We start from the raw sequence: 27,838 nt of genomic DNA on the forward strand, positions 1-27,838 counted from the left end.
AGAAATATATATATTACACATTTATTAATGGAAAATTTGTATTTTCTATGTATTATTTGGACCTATTGGCAATTTTTTACAATTTTTGAACGATTTATGACCAGTCAGTTGACCAAACTTCATTTGATGGGTCAAATATCCAACCCTACATTATTTTACCTCTTTCTCTCCAGACCTAATGATTTGTTCTAATCAGCCTGTGCTTGGCACACAACAAGAAACAGTAACAACAAAGGTGGTTTGTGCTACATATGTGCAACCGTGCAATGTTGGAGCTGCTTTGGCCCCAAGCAAAATGTAGAGGAGCCTGGGAGCTATTCTAGCTTTCATATAGTTGCCTCTTATCCCAAGATACTACTTTGGCATGGAGGAACCCTTTTTCCCTTGGACATATCCCTTGAATGGGAAAGATTACAAAACAGGGATTAGCATAGAGCCACAATAGCTAAACACCAACTGGAGTTTCCTCTGACACAGGAGTTGTTCCTTGTTGGCCGGATACAGAGACCTTGCAGCCTGTTGTACCTGTGAAGCAGGGAAAAGGAGCCATCATCTGAGTAGTACTGTGCTTCCCTGTCTCTCTGGTCCTGATTGTGTGCAGAAGTTGGTTTATCACCATGTATCAACATTTTAAAATCTGACTTTTGTTTTTCATCCTCATCTCTACACCTGTGTAACCTCCATGCAAATTAAACTCTCTTATCTATCCTGATGCCTCACAAATCTACTTTTCTACTATAGATCAGTTACTGTCCAAAGGACAAATGCTTGTCCCTTTTAAATTTTTTTGGAGGATGTCTACCATATATCCAGCTCAACGTAAGTAAAAGAGAGCTCCTTAATCTTTTCTCCCTACCCCTTCCCTCTATTTTCTTTTTTGATCATTGTGGATAACGCCATCATCTTGCCTGTCACTCAGGCCCGTAGTTTAAGCATTATCTTCAACATGGACCTTACTCTATGTCCTCATATCCAGGCTATGCCTAAATCTTATTTTTTCAGCATAACCTCTCCCAGATATGGCCTTTCCCTTATATTCACACAGCTGACATTCTTCTTCAGGATTTTTTTATTGTGTGTCTCAACTAGAAAATGATGCGCTAAGAGATGCCTTGGCCACATCACTCTTCCACTTTCCATCCCCCCTTGCCTCAATAAGCTACTTGTCTTCACTTTCAAGGCTTTTTGTGGCTTATCTGTACTATATTTGTCTTCTCTCATTCAGTGCTGAGGTCAACTCCACCCTCCTATCAGCCAGGTAACAGTGGCCTGTACTACCACTTGTTACATTTCCTAACATGTATGCTGCCCACATGGGAAGACCTCCCAGAAATGACTGTAAAACTGAATCGCCCTCCTCCTTTGCTGTGATGCCTACAGAAAACTTGTCCCAAAGGTGAGCGGTGTGTTGATGGGATGAGACAGCTGTCCATCAAACTGACCAGGACTGGATCATTGTTTTTTGTGTTACTCGATCCTGTATTCATCTGTTTATTGTTTTATACAAGCTCACTGGGAAGAAACTGTATGATTGTTCTTGAGCACAGCGTTGTCCTAGGAACCCTGCTGTGCCTAGGAATTTTAATCAGGGTTCCTATGCTTTTGGCATTGTATGGTAATACAAATAATATTGAAAAAAATGAGTTAAGACTGCCTGAAGTCCATTTACCATGACTTGATTTCTTGCAGGTTCAGAAAAATAATTTATTCAAATTGGTACGTTTAATATGTAAACAAGGTCTTACCCTCCCCTGCCACATACCCCCTACTTTCCTTAAAGTCCTTTCCCTTATACCTGTGATCAGAGCCAACCCTAGGGGTGTGCAGGGCCTAGGGCATATATGCCTGTGCGGGGCCTATGTGGGGGTGGGGTAGGGAAGGAGGGGTCGCAAGCGGCTGGAGTGGGGGAGGGGTGGAGGTGGCAAGCAGCCAGAGCATGGAGTGGGGGAGAAGGGTGGCGAGCGGCTGGAGCACAAAGTGGTGGCACCCTCAGCACGTGCCAATAGCACTGTCTGCAGGGCCCCCCAAAGCGTGGGGTGTGGGGCATTTGCCCCGATTCGCAACCCCCAAGAGACAACTCTGCCAGTAATGCTCAACCAAGGTGCCATGGCATTGTGGGGTCCTCTGAGATCCTTTGAAGGCACACCAATGTTAGCACCATTAGGTGTGCAAACACAAATCACAAGATAAACCCAGACATTTCAAATAGTAACCCATAGTGTTAAACACTTTCTGCCCCGTTGTGGTCTTCCCCAGTTCTCTGTAACAAAGACATTCCTCCTTTATATATTTGTATTCAAAAAATGAGCAAAAAACTAAGAGCTGGCATTATCTAACACAGGTGCCTCCATCTAAACAGATATGGCTCTCTGGGTAAATCCACCATCTTTTATTAGACCAACTAAAATATTTTATTATATTTTATTAGTTGGTTTAATAAAATATATCAGATTTACCCAAATAACCTTGTCTGCCTATGTCCTTAGGCCAACATGGCTACAACCTATATTTCAGACTAAAAAGACTGAGAACTGCTGCCCTACACAGTAGCTCCTGCACTCACTTTCTCTCTCTCACTCAGTTTTTTATTCTCTGGGCATTTTGGCATGAATTCAAGTGAAATGTGGAGTCAGTTAAGCTGGGCCATCCCCCGCTGGGGTCAAAGGTAAATACTTTTGCAACTTGCTAGTGTTGATTTACTTGCGCTTGCAGGATAGTGCCAGATAAAAAATAGTAAATGGTAGGGAGTCTGGTAGGATGTGGAGTACCAGGGAGGTCTCACACACACATGCATGTGCTCATAGACACACTCACAGGCACATGTATACGCTCAGACACAACCAAAGACAAATGTTCATGCTCACAGGCACAGCCAGAGATGCTTACAGGCACAGGTACATGCTCAGACACACACTCACAAACACACATGCCCACAGACACATTTTCACACAGATACTCATGCTCTCACACACATGCTCACAGACCTACACACACACTCAGACACACAGGCACGTATACACATTCAGACACACACAAACATGCATGCCCACAGGCACTTTCACACAGACACACATGCTCGCAGGCACACACTCAGACACACTCACAGGCACACATACGCACTGAGAGACACACTCACAAACACGTTCACAGGCTTTCACATAGACACACATGCTCACACTCATACATGCTCACACTCATACATGCTCACAGGCGCCCGCAGGCATGCGCACGCACACAGGCTTTTACTCGCACACACGATCAAGCGCGGCCGCCCCGCCCGCGCGCGCCCCACGTCCTAGGCCCCGGTTGGCGCGGTAGCGGGCTGACTGGCGGGGAGGCAGAAGCTGAGTGGCGCGGGCTGACAGACATCTTCAGCGCCCAATGGGTGGCGAGGGAGCGGGAAGGGGGCCCGGAACGGCTGCGCGTGCCCAATGGCAGCGCGGGGAGGGGCGGGACTCCTCGGCGATATAAATGGAAGCTGCGTGGCTGCCTCTGGTCGCTCACAGTATGGCCGGCGACATTAGCTAGCGCTCGCCCAACGCTCTTCTCTGTAACGGGGGAAACACACGGACTACAAGGACCCGCACCGCACCGCACCCCCGCCCGGACTGTAACCCCACGGCACGCGCCCCGCGCCCCGCGCCGCCGCCGCACGGAGGAGGAGGCGCCGGCCCGGCCCGGCTCCCGGCGCGGATCCCCTTCTCCCCCTGCTGCCTCCTCGCCCCGTCTCCCCACAGCGCCGAGGGGCCGCGGCGGCCGGGCCCGCGCGGGGCGGGCGGTTGCGGCGGTTCCTTTCTGCCGCTGTCGGTTGCCGCCTTGTCGCACCATGAAGGAGAGCGGCGCACACTTCTTCGAGGGCACCGAGAAGCTGCTGGAGGTCTGGTTCGCGCGCCAGGAGCCGCACCAGGGCAAGGGCTCCGGCGACCTCCGCACCATCCCCAGGTCCGGCCGCGCCGCGCGGGGCCAGGGGGTAAAGGGGGGGAGGGAGGCGGGGCAGGACCGGCCTCTTCTCATCCCGCCCCGCGCTCGGGGGGGGCCGCGACCTTCCGCCGCCCTCCAGGGCCCCGCGGGCAGCGCCACGGCCCGTCTCTGCTGGCAACATGTGGCCGCGACGGGGCAGGGAGGCGCTGCGGGGCTGGTTCGGCTGCGCCGGGCGGCGGTGGCTGCTGAGGGCGGGGCTCGCACGGGGGTGGGGGGGGAATGTCGCACATGGCGGGTGCGCGGCGACTGTCACGTGCGGCCTGCCCGGCCTCTCTGCTCCGCGGGGAGAAGTGGAGGCCGCTGGGGGGGGGAGGGGCAGCCTCGGGGCTGTCACCAAAAGGGTATTTCAGGAATGCGCTGGCGCCACTCCCGCACCGCCCAGACCGGGGGGGGGGGGGGTTTGCAGGGCCCGCTGGAGCCTCCCGAACTCGCGTGCTCCGGCCTGCTAGCTTAGCAAGGGGGTGACTGTTCCCTCCCTCGGTGCAGTGTGAGCAGCGACTTGATGGGGCACGGCTTGCCCTCCACCAACCGCGTGGGGGGGGGGGGCTACTGCTGCTGCTGGTTTTCCTCCAGCTTGTCATAGGGTGGCAGCATCTGGTGGGAGGGGAGCCTCTGCCCAAAGGCTTCATGGAGCTGTGGGGGAGCTGGGAGGGTGTGGGAAACTGCAGGTCTGGGGATTTTGTGGAGTAACATGTAAGAAAGCTTGCCCCATTCTGGTTACTACTTTACCTTGAAAGGCAGACAAGTAGAGACTTGAAGGAGGAGATGCTGTTTGATCATCTCTGAATATACCAGTGCTGTAAATGTCTGTAATGGTGCAGAGTATCCTCAGCACTGTGAAGAAGCCTTGTCTCTTTCCTTTTTAGGTGGTAAATTCTACAAAGAGTTAGAAGCTAGGGTGGTTGGGAAGAGGAGGTGCATGTTACTTGTACTATCGTGTTTCCTTCTAGTTGAAGTTCATTGCTTTTTTGCAAATATTTTTGTGGCCCAAGTGATGGGGGGGGTCTTAAAGAACTTGACTAGCAGCAGGGAAGTGACTTGAGACTTGTATCAGCTCAGAAAAGGCTATGTTCAGTGGGTGGCATGGTGGGGAGAAGTGCAGATACTCCCCAGGAGAATTGGATTAATGCATTGGGGCTGGCTCAGGAGTGGAGGTGGGAGCTTCTGATCTAGAAAACTAACCTCTTAGAGGTCCTTAGTTCACTGGCTATGAAGTCTTCCAAAAATATGGAGTGAGGAAACTAAGCTGCTAAAGGTGTCCAAATTACCAGTAGGATTTTGCAGTCTTTACCTTAACCTTCATGGTGTGTTTGAGTGACATCTTTCAAACTTGGTAGACATCCTTTGTGGTGTGACAAATGCATCAAGTGAGCAACAGTCTGTCAAGGCAGCTCTTTGCCTTCTGTATGGTAGAAAAGTCCATACACCATTCTCTTTTAGTGACTTGGAACCAAGTGCAGTTTTCAGATGTGCCTAATGACTCATGGACTCTCAGTTGTATGTAATTCAGCATTTCTGAAAGCTGAATCTGTTTGCTAGTGAAGTCACAGTGAATGTTTAAAAGATTCTGAAACTAGCTTCATTTAATAAAGGAAGTTTCAAATAGTTTATTTTTACTTTGTGTCTGTGTGCAATCGGAGTACATAATTTAGTTCTGAAAGGTAAGGTTGTGCAGGATTTTAAAATTCAAACTAAACTTTGGTACTAAAATTTAGTGGGGGTAGCTGGAAATTGAAGTTCCTCTTGCTTTTGTACTGAGATACACTGGGTCTTCCTGGTCAACACTAGTAGACCAAGCTAACATGCACAGTTGAAAATTCCTGTGATGTACTCTGTAGGAGTTCAGTGTTTGCAAATACCTGTTTAAAAAAAATTTCAGTGGTAATTGAAGTTGCTTTTAAATAACTTGTATGGGACCAAGTGCACACGTAACAATCAAGGCTTATATTGCAGTTAAATTGTATTGTACATTTTTCCCTTCATAACTAGTACTGGAAAATAACTTTCACTATATCCTAGAAATACTTCTAGGTACTACATGTTCACAAGTTTGTTTCCAAGTCTAAACAAAGTTGGTCTTTGGTTTGGGTGTTGACAGTTTCTCTGAGGAATAGCTTGGCACCAGGTTTTCTTTATTTTTACTTTAGCCTCTTGGTTTTGGAGTCAGACTGAAGTATTGTAAAAATACAATTTGAAGTAATTAAGAATGTGTTTTTTATATTGAAAGAACAACTTGGATGTTAAACTAAAGCAATCTAAATTTCCTTTCATAAACTAAGGATTGCTGACATATGAAGCATCACAACAGTGCATGTATAGATACTAGCTTTGTTTAAATAGCATCAGAGGTGCCACTTGTTTGGGCCATGTATATTTTGGTACTGTGTAGTAGATCCATGAGTGCATAACTGTTCTAAGATCTAAGCTTTAAGCTTTTGGGTTTTTTTAAGTCAATATACCACATTATTGTGAAACATTTAACTGAGGTAGTATTTCCTTCCTAAGGCTGCAGATATAACTTTAACTAGAGTTGCGAAATAACGAATTCCATCTCAGTTTTGTATTAACTCCAGATATCAAGACATGCTATATCATGAACACTTAAGTACTGCAGATCACTTCATCAAATGTTCACATATCCCAGACCTCACAAAGAATAGTTCCCAAATCAAGTCTTCATTTCTAAATACTTCCTGGTGTAGGTAATAAATGCTGCTGCAAACCCCTATCTTCTGTAGCTGCCTGATCTCTTACATTATAAGCAGCTGAAACCATGATCTTTAGTCTTAATCTATTTAAGCTGAAATTTCCATGTCTTTGTCAATGTGGTTCATTTTGGAATGTCATTAACTGAAGTTATTCCATGGCTAAGACTAAGCAGAATATATTTTGAGAAGTGATCTTTTCTTTCCAAATCTCTCCTGCCCCTGTGATGTGTAATAGGTACTTTGGGGTTGCAGGTTTACCATTTGCTATCTTAAAAAAAAAAAGGTGGGGGAGGGCGGGGAAGAAAGGCTGCCTCATACCTGTACAGTAAGGTTCACTGATGCATCTGTCCATATCGTTATTGGCACTGGTAAGAGGGAAATTGACATTATTGACAGTCAGCCTTTTTTGGGCTGATGTGGCCGATAATGTCACTGATAAATGCCATGTGCACATGTGCAACTGCAGCATGCGTGCAGCCCAGCAGCTTAGAGAGTAGTATCTAAGTCTGAAGGAGGGGGTGGAAAGGGGCATGGGGGCATGGATTGAGGTCCCCATAGTGAGGGAGGGAGTGGGGCTGGGGCAAGTGCTGCCCATTGCGGGGGGGGGGCGCATGCCTCCCGCCTCCCCCCCCAGATCTATGGGGCAAGGGTGGGCTGCATGCTCAGTGCCAAGGTCTGCATTGGGCTCTTCTGGCAGGGGCTGCACTCAGGGTGGGTGGGGTTGGGGCAGGTGGCAGCAGTGTTGCCAGGGGGAGCTACAAGGGGACCTACAGTGAATTTTGGGGTGGCTATAGCCCAACCCATAGACCCCTGCCTGCCCCAAATACAGCTCTGGCCCAGTCCTGCTGGGAAGAGCCCATTGCAGCCCCTGGCCTAGAGCGGGCAGCTCACCTTCACCCCATGCATAGATCCAAGGGCACATGCTTCCTCCCCGGGGTGCATGCAGCAGCAGGAGCTGTCCTTTAACCCCTGCTTTCCCTGCCTCACCCCTATCCCCAATGAACCACCCAGGCTCTGTCCTGTACCCTGTCCTGCCCTGGCTGGGCAGCCCCTGCCCAACCCCACTCCCTCACTGTGGGGACCCTCAGTTTGCTCCACCCCTTCCCTCCCAACAGACTTACTAGCTTGATGCTGCTTTCCAAGTTATGGGGCTGCATATCAGCAATCCAATTGGGATTGGCTGATATGGCTGGTCCATAATCCACCATTTGTATTGACCCAAAAACTCCTTATCAGTGCACCCCTAACATGCTCAGAAGTTTAGTATAGTGTAACAGCTAAAATATCTGGAGAGTCCATCCTGGCTGATTGTGCTATAGGATATTGGAGCTCAGGAGTGCTGACCATGCTTCATATTCACATCATTCCTCACAGTGAACATCTTGTAGATGTCTGCGGGCTCTACTTGGCTGCTTAGTGGGCAGGCTTCAACAGAAGGGTGCGGGGGTGTTTTTAAAGTGTAAGCCTTTAGCTTGCTGGCTAGAGTCCTTGACTGAGTGGAAGATGTAGGTCCAAACCCCTTCTTGATAAAGAAGGAAAACTGTTCCCTGGGTCTCCCACTCCATGGACAAGCAACCCTAACTAGTAATCTCTTGGGCTAAAAGGCATTAAATGGTAGGAATTTACATATTTGCAGCTAGTATTTTGGAGGTTTACATGGCAGGGGGGGATATAGAATCATACCAAAGTAGGGCTGGTGGGGAGCTCAGGGTGAGGTCCAGACCATGTCACCCCCAGTGCTCCTTGCCACCCATGGCAGGGGGTCAGACTAGATGAACTGTCTAGGTCCCTTTCCTACTCATTGATTCTATGAGGGCACACAGTGCAGTAGGGGTATCTACATGCTATTTGGCCCCCAGCTCTGTAAGTTGGACAGCTCTGCTTTAAAGCACTTTTGGTGTTTTAATCCCATGGTTTTCAACTTTGTTTCACTTGTGGACCCCCTAAAAAGAAAAAAAAATGAATGGCTATGCAGATCCCTTTGAATTGTAAGTGTGGATTTTTATAATCATTTTTTTCAGACTAAGAAATAGTCTGGTGACCCCTGGGGTCTGCAGACCACAAGTTGAAAACCACTGCTGTAACCTGCCACAGGTAAAGCAGCAGGATGAGGTCTGTCATTGTGTCCTCCTGCTGCAGTGTTTGTTAAAATACGTTTGAGATCCAAGTTAGTAAAATATTGAAGTTCTTTGAGTGGCCTAAAATGCCACTTAATGGGCCAATTTTAGTTGCATACAATTGGAATCAGATTCTAGTTTCTAACTGAAAGCGAACAAGTAAAAATATTCTTCATAATATGTTTAGATTAAATAACCAGTAACTAGCCTGCTTGTGGTATGATGGACACGAAGTGCAAAACCAATCAAATGGCTTGTATCTTTACTGAAAAACAGCAATAAGTAGAAGTAAAACCAAGGGCCTTCAGTATAGTAGTCTTCAGATCCTCCTAAGAAATGGGAACATCAGTGGAGAGAGTTTTAGGAAATTCAAGTGAGAGAAGATCAAAGATACAGAACTTTTGCCTGTTCATTAGGGCTATTTGCTTGGAAAATGCTAATCTGTATTAAGCGCAGGCATTTAAGCACTACTTTGTAAAGATTTTAAAGTTTGTCATGGGGAAGGCTTAGGAAGCTTATTCTGGCCTTTGTCCCTATACAGTTAGCAATCTGTGTAGATGGAAATGTCATTGAGGACCATCGTTAGTGAATTATGGACTGACTTCTCCTGTCAAAACCCATATTACATCCCTGTGGCTATTGCAATACCTGCTTATGTAGGTATGCTTCCCAGTGTTTGAGAGCAATTCAGTACATGAAATCTAGTACTGTGCAACTAGTGACAGTGACTTCAGTAATTCCTTAATTTATTTCCTCTACTTGGTTTTTACATAGAATAATGTAGTTCTAGCATTGACTCTTTTTATGCTACTTTAAAATATCATTTGTACTTGCTGCATTGCACATTGATTATAAATCTCTTACAGTAACTATCCTACTATTTAACATTTTGTCTTTTGGGTAGACATCTTTTTCAGAAACTCTGAATCTCTGGATTTTTGGCTATCAAGAGTACTCTTGAACACTGCAGATAGATTAAATTTGAGCTCTTATTCTTTATCACAATTTTAAAATATAAAGTTTCCATTGAAACATCAAGCAAATGACTGATGAGCATCTCATTATTGAAGTAATTTTAAGTTAAGTGATAAATAGTATGTAAAACAGTTAAGCTCTTAAATGTCGTAATACATTATACCAGGTCATAAGAAATGGGACAACCACAGGGTCCATCAGAAGCTTGTTACTTAGGTTTTATTTGGTAAGAATTTTTACTCGTATCAACAGGCAGAATCTAGTAAGTACAGTTCAGTTAATGCTTTTGTAGTCGATTGAATGATTGGTCTGTAATATTTACTGTAGAAGTAACCGTGAACACAGCATGGTTTTGGAATAGCACTTATTCAGATTGTGCTTTAAAGCAAAATGCCTTGTTTCTTTGAAACCGGTTCTTAAAGAAACTATCTAGTCTAAAAACTCAGTCTGAATAATATCTGGATTCTTACTATTAAATCATTCTGTTTTCAGAAGTTAGTCAAACAAATGTCTGAATACCAAAGGGAATTGGAAATTCGGTTTCAACTTCACACTACTGTGATGGTGTATCAAACGAGAAGACTTGGTCTTCAGAAGAACATACTTACAAGTTGAATTTCAAACATTGGGTAAAGTATACAATTTTATACAAAGGCATGCAACTCAATCTAGTTAGGTTAAAATAGAGTGGCTTTTCATGCTATAGCTTTTAAGCCTCCAGTCAACTTTTTTGAGTTTAGCCTCTTTCCTGTTTCTCTGTAAAATACTTTCACAAATTAAGGAGCCAGCTGAAAGTAAACTAGAATTTTTTCTTTACGCATTACTCCTAACTACAGTAGGAAAAGATTTGACAGAAGTAGTAGTTTCAAGCTGATGGTAAGTGAGTGCGTATATATGTATGTATTTATTTATTTATGAAAGTGTTTTAAATATCCCCCTCAAAGCCAGTGAATGATCTTTAGTTAAAAAAAACATTCTCCCATCAATTAAGCAGTTGGTGTTTATTATAGACTTTAACTGAACACTTTACAGCTTTTGAAATGAATAGTAGCTCACCTTGTTTCTTAATTCTAATTGAGCATATTTAGCTGATAGGCAAGGAAATACAAGGCCTACATATTGGTCGACTACTGTTATGGTTATATGAACTAATTCCTTGAACCATGCATAAACAACTACTGAAGAAGTTGAAATATATTGGCCTGTAACAATGTGGTTCTGGAGATAAGGCTGTTTTGAAGAGGGAAGGGACACTTTTTCCTCCAAATACCACGTGGTAAGAAGTAGTTTTATACTTGTATGACAGTCTTCTGGTATTTGATGAAATAGCTTGAAATAGATTTTACTCCAGTACCTTGGATGGGTAAAAATGTTGCTTGATCTGATAGTCAAATTGTACTGAACATGGAGCCACATAAATAATTTGTTGCCTTTTCAAAAGGTTTTATAGATTTATTTTTTTCCCTACACTAGAAACTTTTTGCAGCAGTGTAAAATGACCTATACCAGTACAACTCATCTTAAACTTGAATTTAAGCTGTATTACTGCAAATTTTTATTGTTGTAAGGCACGATCTTTTGTGCAGAAAAGTCCTCAGTTTAATAGTTCTAAGGGTTTTTCAATGTCCTTTTTTTTTTTCCCCCGTAGTTGGGAGTCCTTCCCATTACTGATATAGAAAAGGGTGGACTGCAACCACGTGAAACCTTGTTTATACATTAAGTGGTATCCTGTACTGCAGGCAAGTGTAGAACGAATCAAGATTTTGCTGATCGTGATTCTCAAGGGCATAGCTCCATTCATTTGGCAAGGAAAATCCTCACCTACTTAGCTCAAACACAAAATTGAATGCTTGGCTGGAGGTAGGGTGGATTGCCACTGTTGATGAACTATTTCTTCTCAAATAATAGTAATACCTTTTTAATAAGACTGTAAAACTTGTAAACTTTACCTTTTTTCAATTCCCTGAACTTTGCTGCTGAAACTTTATAATGAATTGAACGTACCCAAAAGGCTCAGCCTCAGAGGGTTCAAGTTTCAAGGCTACCATGTTAGGCACTCATTGCAAATGCAAGACTATCATGCACTGACATAAGTGAGTTGGCTGTTGGTGGGGGGAGGGGGGGAATCCCTTCTCCCCTTTCATTTGACATTCACTGTTAGTGACTATAAAACAGAAAGCCTTTACATAGTGGAATCTTCCAGTTCACGCTTGACAAATGCTAAAGTTAGATAGTACTGTAGAGGATCATAGTGTATTTTAGTAGTGGCCACCTTTTTAGCTTTTTATATAGCATTTCCCAAACATCTTTCTGGCATGTATTCAGCAACTTGCTGCATTCTTGGAGAAATACAATGATTTGGCTGTCAGTAGCAGATGTCATTAATCTTAACACTTGAGAAATGCAGTCAGTCTCTCGGTTGATTTTCTTAATTAGTTGCAGTTGTATTATTGCTTTAGACGGTAAACCACCCACTACAAAACTGTATTGACTGGGACAAATGAGGAAAGATCACACTTATCAAAGCTGTAGCATTATGCAGTAATATGTTCTTGAATAAATGTCTGAACTGCCTAGAGGCTAGAAATAAGTGAAGATTAAGGTTTGGGGGGGGGGTTTTTTGGTTTTTTGTTTTCTTGTTTTTTTTTTTTTACCACCTTTGTCATCACAGTATGTATTGAACTCCTGTTTTTCCCTAGCACAAAATGTGAATATACAGGTATTCAAGCAGTGTTGTGGGGCTCTTTTTATGAGAGGGGGGTAGCTAGCAATTCTGTCACAAACTGGTTTTAAACATTAGTTTTGTTGTTTCCTAGCACCATGTGTAATCCCTGTTCAGTTCTTACATACCAGAATGAGAGAGTCCCAAAGACTCCTCCTTTTTCCCTCCCCTGTCCAAATATCCCATTGTTGTCTTTTTCTTGCTCACTCACCTGCCGTATGGCAGGTTGTCAGGGAGCCATTCCTTCACCCTAGTCCTCTGGGGTTGAGGAACTTACTGACACTGCGGGGGCTCTGGCACTGTCAGGTGTGAGGAGAGCAGTTCTCACTCCTGCTACCACTATGGATGCAGGGCTGTCCTTGGTTGGTGCCTTTTCAGCTGCTGTTGATGGCATGTTCCCTGCTCCCAGCAGTGGAAAAGACAGGCTGAGCCCAGAAGCAGGCTACTATCACCCATGGCTAGAGAGCTCTCCTTTGTGGCTTTGTAGTTTTCCTTCTGTGGGGCTAGAATGGTCATATGTTTCCCTTGTCACACTTCCTGACAAGGAATAATGGACGCAAATTATTAGAGAGTAGGTTTAGATTAGACACCTGCAAGAACTACTTCAAAGTTAGGGTGGCTAGGAGCTGGAACCAGCTTCCTAGGGAAGTGGTGCTGGCTCCTACCCTGGGGATCTTTAAGAAGAGACTTGATGACTACCTGGCTGGACTCATTTGAGCCCAGTCTTTTCTCCTGCCCAGGCGGGGGGTTGGACTTGAAGATCTACAAGGTCCCTTCCGACCCTTCTTCTGTGATTGTCCTGCTGCAGATAAACACCTGTCCATATCCAGAATGTGTGCTTTTCTGTCCTTGCATCCATTATTGGCCTGCTGTTCAGCAATAGTTACAAATTAGTTGCAAGTTTATAAAATAAAAGATAGGGCAAACTAGAATTTTAGAGTGTTTAGCGGCACAGATACGTTATTTGTAATGCCTAGGAAACCTAGGCAGAGACTAGAATTCAATTTTTTTCCCAGGTGCTTTAGAAAGTGCAACACAGTTTTTGTCCTATTAATTCAACAATTTGAGGCAAATTACGCATGAGTAGAGCCAGGACAGTGGTCAGCACTCCCTTCTCTTTGCTTCTGGCCATGCTGAGAAGCACTGCTGTCTTCCTTCAGAATCAAGCCTGTGGGGTGCCTTTGGTGGAAAGTGATGCTGAAACCTAGGGCTACTGCATTATCTCTGTGCTAAATAAATGAGTGGAAATAAATAGTGGAAATCAGGCCTTTACTGGCTTCCACTCCATTCTGACTTCTGCCCCTCTTTCTCTCTCTCAAATTGGCATCAGTGTATTGCTTCACTTGGCCAACCAGGAAATAATGTGTGTAGAATGTCAGCAAGAACCATTTATCTCAATGTAGGCACTGATGGCTAGTGATTAGATTAGTAGAAAAATAATTAATCAGACTTGCCTATTAACATCCCACTCTGGTGTCAAGGCAAATCATTCTTTAATTGGCAAAATGAATAAATGGTTCAGTTCACCAGATTGCAGTTAACTTGCTCTTGCATTTTCATTCCCTTCAATATACCCCTGAATCCACATTTTACAAAACATTAAATATTTTTATTTCTAGTTGACTATAAATTTTGACAGTGCTTTCATTCTTGAGCTATAAATTGGTTAAATAGATTGTGCTGAAATCAAATTCAACATCAGTGACTTTCCTCCCAGATTTTTGCTGATAATTCTGTTTCCCTGTGCTGTCATAGAGTTGTTTTATAATGCAATCCTGCTTCTTACTTTAAGTATTGAATTTCTCCTAGTGAAACATGCCCCTTCTCATGAGAGTGAATGGTTGTATGCTCCCCTCCCTTGTCTGGATTGGATGGCAGGTTTTCTCTGCAGGAATCTTGGTTTTAACCTTTAAACTCTCTATTGTCTTTACTTACACATTAAGAAAATTGCATAAAATATAATGTCGTGCATTGAACTTGGATCAAGAACAAAGTATTCACCAATAGTTGAGGGGGGGATAGCTAATGCTTATTCATAGTTATTACCCAAGCTAACTTTTTTTAAGGCCATCAAAGTTGGACTGTTTTATAGTAGTCTTTTTCTGTGTTTTTGTTTTGAAAACATGCTCACGTTTTCTTTTTCTGTGAAAGAATATGCTGTAATATTCAGGCTTACTTAGATGCTCAGACTCGTTCACAGCTTGGGTCTTATGCTGACCCGCAGTTACAGCCCAGCTATGATAGGGCCATAAGTGAGCAGCTAAGAGTTGGCTCAGGCCTGGGGCTTTGAGATGGGGACTATATTTACTCCCACCCTTGTCATGTCTAGGCTGCAGCTTTGTGGATGGGGCCACAAGTGGATTAAAACCTGTTCCCTGGAGGAATGGACAGGTTGTACTTTCCCGGGGCTGTATTCTAACTGCCCACCCTCTTACTTTCTTCTCTTTTTCTCTTTGGAGGGGGTGGGGGTGTGATAGAGCAGTGCTGGATGCTGAGGGGGCTGATATGCTGTGCAATGACGTTACATGTAGTGCTACAGAACCTAGCATGACAGAAATTCACTTCATCCAGGAACACTTGTAGCACTACAGAAGCTGTGCACCTATGTCCCCTTGGTGTGTTTGGTGCAAATGTAACAGCTGTCTATGCCTTTGCACTAGGGAAACTTCAGGCTTGTTTTAGTGGTTTTCCACCTTTTTAAATTAAAGTCACCCCTCCAAGGAGGAGTTGGGTGGAGCGGGGCTAGATTGGGAAGTGCTGCAGCAAGAGAGTGCTCCTGCCTGTTAGGCTTATCAAATAAACATAATTTGAACAAAAAGAACACTCTTTTTTTTTTTTTTTTTTTTTTCTTCTGCAGCTGCTTTCTGATTTGGCTCTGCAGAAGTTGCCTGAGACAGGTTCACCTGGTTGGTGGTAACACCCATGCTGGTTGTAATTGCACAGTGGCACTCAAAGTCTCATAAAACTAAAGTTGAGAACCATTGTCCTAGAGCCTACAGGCTTTAGTTTCCAGTGCTATCACAGAGCTGTGATTTTAAACATGAGCATTTTGATTCCTATCCTAATATTAAGATGGGGACTATATTCACTCCCTGCCCTGTATAATGCCTGTATTCTGTATTCATTAAACTAAAAATTCAAATAACCTAAATTAAAAATTTACAAGACAAAACATGAGCCTAAAGAATTTGAAAAATACACAGGCAAGCAGGGGCCATGTGTGGTGTTGTGTGATGTGGTGCAGCCAGCGTGCAGCTCCCAGGACAGGCAGCAGAACGGCAGCCCGCCTATGCCTTCCTCAGGGGTGTGCACAGCAGCAGGGAGTCGCACCCCTCAACACCTCTGGATGAACTTCCTGCAGCTCCATCCCATGATTTGCCCTGGCCCTGGGGCTCCATTTGCCCTACCCCACTCCCTCTGACTGTGTGTGTGTGGGGGGGGGGGGCTCACTTTTTTTTTTCTCTCTCTCCTCTCCCCAGCCCCTTCCCTCTGTAGACTTACCTGCTGGGTGCTGCTCTGTATGCCATGGAACTGCATTCCTGCAGGGTTAACATATTTCCTGTTTCAGAAGAGAACACCTGTGGTGGGGGGAGGCTAATATGATGGGGGGGTTGCAGCAATATTCCTGTACCTTGCCACTGCCCCTCGCTCCCAAGCCACAGTTCCCCGCATCCTGCCAGGGTATGCAGGGACACCCCCTAAGCTCCAAACTCCCACCCTCCAACCATACAAAATACCCACATAAGAGTTCAGCTGTGTGATTAAAATTGCGATTCATTGTGATTTTTTTTTTTTTTTTAATCTCAATCAAATCTTTAAATAACTTTTATAGCCCTAATACGCATGGACTTGAAATTGCTGACTTACAAATACTGTGTGTTGACCTGGTTGATTACTATATGAATATACTGGTCTAGTCTAATGGGAGTTTGAAAAGTAGGTGTGAAGATATTCCAGGGCAGAAAGTTCTGTACCCCACAGAAACTAGTTTAGTAGGTTTGAAAGGACTGTTTTTCATGGAGAAAGATTCAGACATCCTACCAATGGCCTACAGAAATCTGTTACTCTAGCACTAGAAGATGGAAAGCCTAGATGTGTATACAACATCTGGGTTTTTCCAAGTACTTTTTGTCTTTTACTGCCTGTCTACTTCTGGATCTGTCTGTCTTCCCCCTGATGTATTTAACTAACTGATGGTGAGAAATCCACAGGTACTAAATTTTTTAGTAGATGATTAAAGGATAGTATACAAAAATCTGATGCCCTGCTTTGAGTGGGAGAACTACAGAACTTTGTTCTGGGGTGGGTAAAGGCAAGTGCCTGACCCTGAGGTGATGCAGGTGGAGGAGGAATGAGTGCAGCTAACCTTCTCATAGTGGAAGGGACTGTTACTGACTTTTTAAATGTATCCAGCTGAGAGGCTAAAACTTAATTTTATGTCAAATAATATCTACCCTTCTGGCACAGTTTGGCTTTTGTTGCTCATTTTATGAACAATTGGAAATAATCAACTGTAGTATGGGTTACTTTAAAAATTCTTCTAGTATTAGGCTTAATTTTAAAGTAACTAGCTTGTGGTATACCTGTCATTCCTTAAGAAATTAGCTTTATTGACTGCAGCAGTTCAAGATTGTGAGGGGGAGCACTTCTGAATAAGTTCATATATTAAAAATGCATAGTTTATCTACTGTAACTTGTCATGGAATGTGCAATAAATGTAAAAAGTGTAACGTAAGTGACACTGAAAACATTTGTCAGTTGCATTAAATGAATTTAGGAGAAGTTTTGAGAGGCTGTAATCAATAGCACTCTTTACACAGACAAGGAGGTTGTACCAGTCTTTTGAGAACATGTGAAAATACTCCCTATTCTCCAGAATATTTGTCAGACATGCCATGCCTTAAATATTTTTGATCTTGACAAACTTTGTCCACTCTTGCTTGTTTGGGTGGGACAGGCCATCTAAATAGCTGAACTTCAATGATTATGGGGTAGCACTTATAATACTAGTAGGACTACACATTGTTTAACCTTGAAGGCGAACAAAGCGGTTCAGTTACTATTTGTCAAAAAGCTGCTGTTTAGAGTAGCACAAGACAAATCTCAAACTCTATATATACTGTGACAAGCTAAAAGAAAAATCTGCTTTGGCTCACAAAAGCAAATTATTTCTTGTATTAAGTGGATAATATTTTATCGCATTGGCATGTAAAATGACAGCTTATGACTCCCTTCTATTCCACTTGTGACTCATCAGTGGAATTAGATGTTCATTTCTGTTAATGTAATAGAGCTCTGGTCTCTGTGCTTAACACTGTCTAGAAATAGTCTAGGATGCTCCAAAATACCTGTCAAGACAGAGGGAGGAAGTATTCCCATTTTATAACAGGACAGAAATCAACAATTATGCCCAAAGTCACAAGGCTACTTTATTTAACCACATAATCCAGGCGATTTCTATTCAAGACAGTGCTTATTAATAACCTGTGATTTTTTGCAACTTACATGGAGAATAGTGGGTTAGGTGCACTGTAACTAAAATGTCTAATGGCTTGAATTCAGATTTTTCTATCTGCAGAACATGAGCCAGGCTTTACCAACTAGTTGCTGATTTGCTCATTTGGTTTTGTTCTGATTATATAACAGATATGGGTGTTGGGGGTCCATAGTGCCAAAGAAAGAGCTAACTTGTTCGTATTCTGTTTCTCAGTGCAGTTGACTGAAAGGATTAGTACCGTCTTACTGTGTACAAGTAAATTAATACTTTGCATTCTTCATCTACAAGCATTATTAAAATGTAAATACAGAGTAAATTGGTTCATGGAAAAAGTCTCAACTTGGTCTTACGGAACTAAGTTAATCGGATAGTGTGGAAACATGTACTGCCTGAAAAAGAGAATAGTTGGCTATAACTTTAAAAAAAAACAATTTCAATTAAGCTCAAGGCAACTTGAGAAAAAGGTATAAACAGCTATGTATAACCTGTTCTGCTAATCTGAGTGGGGCAGGAAACCATTATTTAACAATATAGTTTAAAATTCTGATTGTGAGACTTATTTTGGCTTTGCCACTCTAAATACTTAGTGTTTTATTTCAAATGGCATTCTTCTATCTTAATATATGGAATGAAAAAAGTCTTTGGCAAAACATCCTCTCAATATTGTGTATTTAACTTACTGACTTTTTTTTTTTCTTTTACAGGTTTGAGTGGGACAAACTTTTGGAGAATGTGCATTGTTTGATCATAAGTGTGACAAAAACTGACAAGCAGGAAGCTTATGTACTCAGGTAAGCTCGTATTTCCAGGAGATGCTTTGTTTTTCCAGAAGCATACATAATGGTATCTCTTCTAAGAAAGTTCTAGTTTCCTTCCAGTTTTACTGGATGACTGCATCTTGCAGGGTTTGTTAATGACTGATGTATGCAAACAAAGTCAGAATGATTTGTGTGGGTGTTTGTTTGTTTTTCAATATCTGTACTGTTACTTCCTTTTCAACATCTCAAAGGACTAAAGAACTAGCTTAATGCTGGTCTCCATCTTTGGACAGGGGGCTGGACCAGATCTTGTGAGGTCCCTTCCAGCCCTAATGTCTGAAATCTCTTGCCTCCATCCCATCTACTGATCTAGTAGATCAGTAGGAGTCCCAAATTAAGAGCTCTTGGAAAAATGTACTTGGACTATGTTCAGTAGCGAGATGCATTTCAGAATAGCAGTTGCAGGAAGAATGGCTACATTTTTAATTTCAAAGGTTGTCTATGTGGAATGGTACAAATCTGGCTCAACCATTTTAAAATATGAACTAGCTTTAGTTCATTTTTCATTAAAAAAGTATGATTTGTTTTCCAGCAGACCTTCATTTCTTCACTTCCTAATGTTTTATAAAGCTCACTGGTCTAAGTCTCATTTTAGGAAAGATGTTTTGATAACAAAAGTGGTGTTGTAGCTTGGGTGTGGCCAGCCTGCAGCAGGCAGTCCACACATGGTTCAGATGGTCTGTGTATATAGCATGTAGTAGACAAGGCAGGGAGTAGAAAGAAGCAGACTGGGCAAGGAAGAGGGTATTCAAGGAGGTGTTTACCCTGTAGCATACCTGCTAAAATGCTTTGCTGTACCTCATGCTTTCCTAATAGGAAGAGAAGTTTGTGGTGTTTGTCTTGCTATCTTTAAAAGTGATTTAATTTGTTACATAGTGAAGATTGAGGAAAGAAGATGCCTTAGTGTTTTGTTTAGTCACTTTATATATTGGATACAGTGGTCAAACTAATCTCATCTGAAACAATGCTGTGAAAATGTGCATCACATCAGATTACTCAGTTTAGTCTCTGGTTTTTACCAGTAAATATCCATCTTGGAAGAATGCTGGGCTTAAGTTTTCTATAGACTGTATTTACTAATTGGAATTTGTTTGTTAAATAAAAGTCTGTCTTTGTAGAACTGCTCATGCTGACTCGTACATGAATGTTTGTCTCTTTCATTTGTTTTGAAGTCCACCTCTGTGAGGGCAGTAAATGTTAGACCTAAGCTTGTTCAGCTGCTGCTTTATTCAGAAATGGTATAATAATTCTTTAATTTAGAAATAATCTCATGCTGGGCTAAAGATTCTTGCCTAGTTATTTGCGGTGCATTATTGAAATCTGAAGTAAAGATTTTTTTTCGAAGGTGACTCTGACTTTGCCTAATCTGACACCTTGAAGTAACCTGTTTAAGGTCACATTTGCTCATAGCATTAAGTATCCATCATCTGAAAATAGAGGTAGGGGTGATGCAGAATATCTAGTTGGACACCTGAACATTTGAAAGTCTTGGGTAAAATCTGTTTGGCACAAGGCATATTACTAAAATATTTACAAAAATTAGTATCTTTATTGGTTAGTCTTAATACCATTGGCTCAGAGTTGCAGTCTAGCAATAGCTCATAATTTGTCTCTGCATCCTTTTTCATATGTAGAAAATACACTGTGTTAATGTGATAAGTGTCTCTAGGTTGCACAGTGAATTAAACTTTTTTTTATCTAAATTTGTTTCCCCCCCCTCAGTGAGAGTAGCATGTTTGTCTCCAAGAGACGTTTCATTTTGAAGACATGTGGTACCACCCTCTTACTGCAAGCACTGGTTCCCCTTTTGGAGCTTGCCAGAAAGCACAGTGGGTTTGACTCCATTCAGGTAAGATGTGAAAAATATACTACCATAACTCCTTTAACTCCCATTTAGCATGCATTCTTCTATAGTTTATTTAATGCAACTCCTCTTCTATAACAAATCTTTCTTCCAAACTCGTATCATAGTTTCATATCCTACAAGTACTTGCATTTTATAGATACAGCTTTCTACTTTTTTAAATGTTATCAAGTCAGTCTTTTCTTTCAACTAATGCATAGGTCTGTTTGAAACCAGGATTCCCTCAGTGTGGATAGGGAATAAGTACTAGTTGTTGTAAAGTGATGGGTTGCAGTGTACAAGTCCTAGCTGAATAAGATACTAAGGTACTAATGTGTGAATATTCACTTCTGCCTGGATATACAAGACTTAAAGTGTCGCTTTGTGTTTTTTTTTTCTTAATGATAGTGAGCAGAGAGCCATATGCAAGTTTAAACTTGAACCTATATCTAGGATACCTAAGAATACAATATGCTGTATGTCTTTACATTTTTTTTGTTTTGTTTTGCTTTTTGCCTTTTTTCAGAGCTTCTTTTATTCACGTAAGAATTTTATGAAGCCTTCCCACCAGGAGTACCCACATAGGAATTTCCAGGAAGAAGTAGAGTTCCTTAATGAAATTTTCCCAAGTGAGCTATTGTCATTTTCTTTTCACATATAATTAATGTCTAGTGGTTGTCCTTAATAACATGATGCTAATGTATGTGGCAGTCATGGTACCCTACATGCTAAATTGCTGCAAGAGCTGTCGAGAACTGCACTGCAGGATTTTGCAGCCAGCGCAGGCTCATCCAATGTCTACTGCCTCTGCTAAAGACTGTTCCTTCTAATTGCTTGACCAGTGTCCATGGGGGAGAGGTTACATGTTGCAAAATTAAAATTCCTAATAGGATTTAGTTTCAGGACTGAGACCTTATCGTGCCTATTGCTGGCTAGGAAGCCCCTTTTTAAAAAAAAGAGGAAGTCAAGAAGTTCCTTTAAATTAAAACTAGAATATTTTAAAAGGTGGAGTCTGTTTTATACATCTGACCACTTGATATCTAGCGGGGAAGTTCACCAAGTACTTCCATGGTCACAGTAACATTTCCTTTTAATAGTTTCAAGGAGAACAGTCCTGAAGAGGCTAAACCTGGTGGTTCTTAAGTCTCTTGCTGTGTAGGGGAACTTAACATTAAATGCACTTAGTCAGAAGAGACCTGTTGGTAACTGCTAGCATCACAAATCTGCTTGGGATCTGAAATTTGAGCCCCCCCCCCCCTTTTTTTTTTTCCATATGATCACTGGCAAGCTCCTGCAGGTCAAATGAGAAAATTAGAAACCTGGAATATTCTGCTGTTTTAAGGTGAAACTTCAGAACTTGTCTGGAAAGCAGAACCAACAGCATTCATTACTAGACATGAGAATCCAGGTCATGTTCAGAAACTTGGGTTATGGATTTCAGAAATTTAAAGTAGTAGAATACTATCATTAGCAGGGATTTGGGTTTTCTGTGCTGAATGGGAAAGTATGGTAAAACCCGGATTTCTTCAAAGGAGAAAAGCCTGACAAATGGTTGGGCTTTTGTTTTTTTTCCCTTGGAGGCTGGCAGAATTTCAGCCTGCAAGGGGCTGGGGGAGTGGGAGGAGGGCATTCAGGCAGGGGACACCATGTGCGTGTACAGATGCTCATGGCAGCCTGGAGAGCAGCTTCTGCAGGTAAGTTGGGGTGGGTGGAAGCTGCCCAGGCAATGTTTGGGGCCTGGGGCTGGAATACGTGGCTGCAGGGCCCAGGTGGGGAGTGGGATGCAGCGCACTTCCAGAGGAGGTCAGGTGTCCCCCAGATCTGGCTGGGTGCTGGCCTGGGCTCCCTATCCTCCTCTTGGGGCCTCTGTAGCCTAGTGGGCAGGACCCAGAGCACCAGTGCTGGACAAGGAAGTTCAGTGTTGCTGCTGCAAGCCTATGCCACCATAGCAAGGGCCCCCTGCATGCCTGGCAGCAACGGGGTTGGTGGCATAGAGTTGTGCCCCTTGCTTGCAGCCCTGTGCCGCCATCATTATAAATTCAAGGTAAAAATACAAAATTCAAAGTACTTTTAAAGTAACTTGATGTTTCCTATTGGATGGAAACCCAATATGGCAGAAAAATCACATTTTATCCATATTAACCAGATGCACACTCAGTCAGGGTCCTTGGTAGGCCTCTTTACATGAGCCATTGCTATTTGAGTCTTTTATCATGCTCAGGTGACTGACAGCTATAAGTATTCGAATGGGTCACAACCCTAATTTCCATTACCCTTATGAGTATTTAGACCCACCTTTTGGGAAAGGATTGTCTCTGCTATACTTCTCACTCATATTAGTCTCAATTCAAAAGCAAAAACAGCTCTGTAAAGCCAGGCTTTTGAGCATATTTCTAAGCTTGAAAAGGTAAGGACAGTACCTAACAAGTAGAGAACAGACCAGCTAGTGACCCACTTATTACTTTTGCTACATTGACCTTGTTAAGAACACAGTTTAGTTTAGTCGCCTTGCCTAGAAAGGGATCCACTGGGTTGCATTAACTGGTGACTTTTTTTTTTTCCCCGTCCCCAAATAGATGGAGCAGCTTATTGCATGGGGCGTATGAATTCTGATTGCTGGTAGGTGTTTTATGACTTTGAGATCTATCTTTGTGAAAGAAAGTTCAATTTGAAAAGGTGCTGCTAGTACATATTACAGGAATGCAATTTGTCTTTTTTAAACAGGTACTTGTATACTCTGGACTTCCCAGAGAATCGGGTAATCAATCAGCCAGATCAGACACTGGAAATTCTGATGAGTGAGCTTGATCCAGTAGTTATGGACCAGTTCTACATGAAAGATGGTGTTACTGCAAATGATGTCACTCGTGTATGTCTGCTTGGAATTTTTAAATATGATATGAGAGGAAGCTGGGGATCTGTAGTTTCACTTCTCTTATACCACAAGATGTAAAATTGTCTGAATAGTTTCCAAGGGCTTCTGAGCCAAAATGGGTTTACTTTGGAGATGACAGCTCCTTTTTTGTAGGGGAGAACATCCCGTATGCGTAGAATCTCCTGTGGCGATCCAGTTATAGTATTAAAGCTTCTAGAGGGAGCAAATTTTAGCACTTTGTTTTCAAAAGGGAGAAACAAAAATCAGCTTTTTTGTGGCAGTCAATCAAAATTCAAATTTTAAAACATCTCCCTTAACACTATGGAGTCGTTTTGAAGAAAATGAGTGTGTGGGTGGGGAGGAAATTCTCCCATGTTAACAATAACATTTGGGCATAAACTGGCCCATAATAGTCTTCCAAAAATAGTAGCTCAAAGAGGTTGACTTGATGTAATGTGTTTTGATGGATTTCCCCTCCTCCCCTCACCTTCTAACATCAATTCCAATTTACTGTAATTCATTTTAAGCATATGACTGGTGCAGGCTTTGTCTTGGGAAGCTAGGGACTTTATGTAGCAGCCCTGTTCATGGAGCACAAATGGAAAAATGTTTAGAGTCTAGAATCTAGCCAAGTAGTTCTTGTTTTCAGGTATTGGTTCAACAAATGATATTTTCCTCTGCCCCAGCCATAAATAAAAGTAATTGCATCCCTTAGTCTTTAAACTTATTCAGCTGCTGCTCACAGAACTTTATATTTGTCCCTAGCATTAATGTGAGGATGATTTAATGGCTTGAGGAAAGGTGGTTAGACTAATTGGCTTGGTGTGTTAGACAGTTTGTTTAGGTATGGGTTGGGCTGCATATAAGTCCTATACTATAGCATACTTGATTCCTTATCTGTGTAAGGAAGAATTCTGCAAATATCTTCTTAGTGCTAATTTAGAAAACCAAGCTATTTCTTTTAGAGCTATACTAGAATTTCAGGAGCTTAAGTGAGTGATTGTAACAAATCTCTTTTCAGATGAGTGGAATTCGTGACCTGATACCAGGTTCTGTCATTGATGCTACAATGTTCAATCCTTGTGGGTATTCAATGAATGGGATGAAATCAGATGTAAGCATTACTTTTTGCTTTCACTTGTTGACTGTTTGAATTTGAAATTAAATGTATAGTAACCAATTGCAATTAAACCGTTCTCCAGGGAACTTATTGGACTATTCACATCACTCCAGAACCAGAGTTTTCTTACGTTAGTTTCGAAACCAACATAAGTCAGACATCCTATGATGATCTAATTAGAAAAGTTGTGGATGTTTTCAAGCCGGGGAAATTTGTGACCACCCTCTTTGTTAATCAGGTACAAGTATTTTTTTGTGTCCCTCTCTTTCCCCCTCCCAGTAACAAGAACACACAAAATAAGGGAACTTAAGGTGCAGAAGTTGAGTAAGTGTCATTGTTTTGGCATTTGTTTTTGCACTTGTGCAATGTTTTCTAGTTTTTTTCAAATTGATGAAATATGAACTTTACTAAAGCAAATGTGAAGAAATATTCACAGTATTTGGCATTAAAGCTTGACAAGTACTAAACTTAAAGCTCAGTAAACCCAAGCATCAGAACAGGGCATGGGCTTCAGCTTTTTCAGAAAATTCTGAAGGGACAAATAGTCGAGCCTTAATATTTTCTTGTCACCTTCTAAAATGGGCACCATAAATGCCCAAGCAAACACTTGTGGAACACTTGGCCATAACAACAATGTGTCTACATTCAGCAGCTATACTAGTTCTCTGAGTTAACTGCTGTAGGAGCATTATAAGTTTTTAAAAAAAATATGCAGCGGAATTAAATTGTGTTCATGTGTAGACAAAATTTGACTCTAAAAAGCAAGTGCCTGGTTCTGTGCTGTAATAGGCACAGCTCAAGAACTTATCAAAAACTACACAGTAGGAGCTAGCTCTTGCTTACCCTTGTAGAGGGTAATGAATCTTAACAATTTTTTTTGTTTTTTTCTAGAGCTCTAAATGTCGTACTGTGTCGTCTTCTGCCCAGAAGATTGAAGGGTTTAAAATTCTTGACCGCCAGATTGCTCAGTTCAGTGATTATAATTTTGTTTTTACAAGTTTTGCCAAAAATCGGCAGCAACAGCATAGTTGATTAAGAATGAAGAAAAAACGCAAAAAGAGATCCCGTATAGAAGGTGGTGGCTGCTTTCTAGATAACGATTCAGGGGGCCATGCTTTCCATTCCCACCATCTTGTAGTTGCGGAAAGCCCTAGATGTAATCATAGTATAATCATTTTGAATTGTATGCATTATTATATCAAGAAATTAGATAACTTGCATGAATGCTCTCTTCTGTGTTTAGGTATTCTATGCCACTCTTGCTGTGAAATTGAAGTGCATGTAGAGAAATCTTACTATATGAGACATTACAACACTTGGAAAAATGATTCAAATAGGATTATACACAATACAGTTTTCCTCCAGGTATCACCAAAAATTCCCCACAGACAAGGCTTTCGTCCTCATTAGACTTTGGCCTCAGCCTACTCACTGGGACAGTTCTTTGTTAATTTGCCACCGGGTACTCTTCATCTATGCTCTAATACCAGTTTCTAGGCCACACTTCTTGATTTTTAATTTTTTTTATTATTATTTATTTATTTTTTAATCAGTATGCTCTCTAATGGAGCTGACTTCTAGTTCACACTTCAGTGTTTGAAGCAAAGTTCCTTCACCTGATACAGTTAAGAAAGACAGAACACAGACTACTACAGGTGGTGGGGGATTTTCTTTTGAGGCATAAAATTGCTTACACTTTTAGTCCTCAAACTCATGGGATTTTGTTCAGAATGACTAATGGACAATATACAGCAATACTGGATTAATGCACTAGCTGTTCATTTCTAGAAGCCTGAGTTGACATTTTAATTCAGGTCATGATTTGACAACCTCCTTTTGTCCCTTTTTTAATATGCCAAAGTTGACACTTGTCTGTGTTTCCAAACCACCACACTTCTACATACGGCAATCTATACTCCCAAAGAGGTCCAAGTTAGAATACAGGTGCTTTGGTAGAGTTGTAACAGTTTTGTACAAAGTACCAGTTCAGTCATGACTTACTGCTTATTCTCAGTTCTGCAATTGTCAACTTTAAGCCATCTTTAAGGTTGATTTCCTACGAAGCTGATGCTCTTAAATCTACCCATAGGTAGAACCTAGGAAAAAGATAGTGGAATTTACCAGGCTGGGTATGTTGCTCAGTTTGGGTTTATTAACAATTACTACATCAATTGTCATTTCTAACTGTAAAGAATGCTTCTAAACTGGTCCAAATGTCCCTTCACTTTGTTCCAAGCAAAATCAATGCCTCTCGTGACTTAAAGTCCTGTAACATTGTTGTGCATGTGACTTATGCTGTATTGATGGTGTTGTGACTTCATTTGTTCCTCCTAATTAATGAGGTAATTTCTTTTACTATGACTTGAGGGCATTAAGTAAATTACTGCATAGAACAGGAGCTGTCTGGGACACCTGCGGACAGTGAGGTAGAATGCTATTCATAGAAAATAAATAATTCTAGAAGTCACTTAATAGGTATTGACTAAAATGTAGGCTTTAAACAGTTGGCAAACTTGCAGCTGTATTTGCAGATACTGTGGGATTTTTGCAGCTGCAAGACCAGCAAGTGGACTACAAATTTGACACTTTCCTCTGTCCTTGAAATATTGTTTTGACTCTGGATTGATGCAATGGTGGAGTTTATTTTGTTCCTTCTGTATTTAAAAATGAAGCACTTTTTCCCTTTTTTTCTTTAGTGTTTCTATACTAAAATCCACTTGGGAAATCAGGTGGTTGGAACACAGTTTTGATTTTATATTTTAAGCATATTGGTGATTAAAGATCTCTACCAATACTATCAGTTATACTGTAAATGGCACCTAATGATTGCTGGTGCCTTACTGAGGACCAATTTTTTTTTCATTGTTTTTTGTTGAACGGTGTCCCAACTGATCTTGACAATTTGTTGGCTTGAGGTCCTATAATGCAAGTAAACAGAAAATCCCATTTTTCTGAGAAGTTGGAAAAAAATACACAAACTTTCTAAAAACAAAGCCTTGGCTAGAAAAAAATAAACTGTTTGAATGAATTTATTGAACTATATAGGGTGATCAGGAGAGGGGAAAGCAAGGTGTTATAATTTCTCTCTCTGTGGTGTTAGGCTTTTATCATTTAAAAATATCTGTACCACAACTTAATGCTTCAATAAAAGTTTGCTTAATAAATTGTTTCTAGTGATGATA

At 41.8% G+C, this 27,838-nt stretch overlaps 1 protein-coding gene across 2 annotated transcripts; it reads left to right on the plus strand.

The window, feature by feature from the left end:
* Nucleotides 1-3,465: 3,465 nt before the first annotated feature.
* On the plus strand, nt 3,466-27,838 carry AMD1 (adenosylmethionine decarboxylase 1). Of its 2 annotated transcripts, none has more exons than XM_090037970.1 (9): nt 3,466-3,942; nt 18,705-18,791; nt 20,541-20,667; nt 21,188-21,290; nt 23,238-23,280; nt 23,386-23,530; nt 24,558-24,650; nt 24,739-24,894; nt 25,548-27,838. In XM_090037970.1, the coding sequence occupies exons 1-9, from the start codon at nt 3,827-3,829 to the stop codon at nt 25,686-25,688; spliced, it is 1,011 nt and encodes a 336-aa protein (XP_089894096.1). In that variant the 5' UTR covers nt 3,466-3,826; the 3' UTR covers nt 25,689-27,838. The 2 variants fall into 2 exon arrangements, with proteins under 2 accessions (XP_089894096.1, XP_089894106.1); XM_090037980.1 differs by lacking the exon at nt 3,466-3,942 and adding an exon at nt 10,283-10,410.

Source organism: Crocodylus siamensis, chromosome 1 (assembly GCF_052110815.1).
Source record: "Crocodylus siamensis isolate JL-2025a chromosome 1, ASM5211081v1, whole genome shotgun sequence".
Classification (NCBI taxonomy): Eukaryota; Metazoa; Chordata; order Crocodylia; family Crocodylidae; genus Crocodylus; species Crocodylus siamensis.

Excerpts from the sequence above, each read along its gene's own strand:
- AMD1 (XM_090037970.1), top strand. The coding sequence starts at position 3,827 with ATGAAGGAGAGCGGCGCACACTTCTTCGAGGGCACCGAGAAGCTGCTG. Across the intron at positions 18,792-20,540 it reads CAGGAAGCTTATGTACTCAG|TGAGAGTAGCATGTTTGTCT; the intron begins GTAAGCTCGTAT and ends CCCCCCCCTCAG. Across the intron at positions 23,281-23,385 it reads CGTATGAATTCTGATTGCTG|GTACTTGTATACTCTGGACT; the intron begins GTAGGTGTTTTA and ends TTTTTTAAACAG.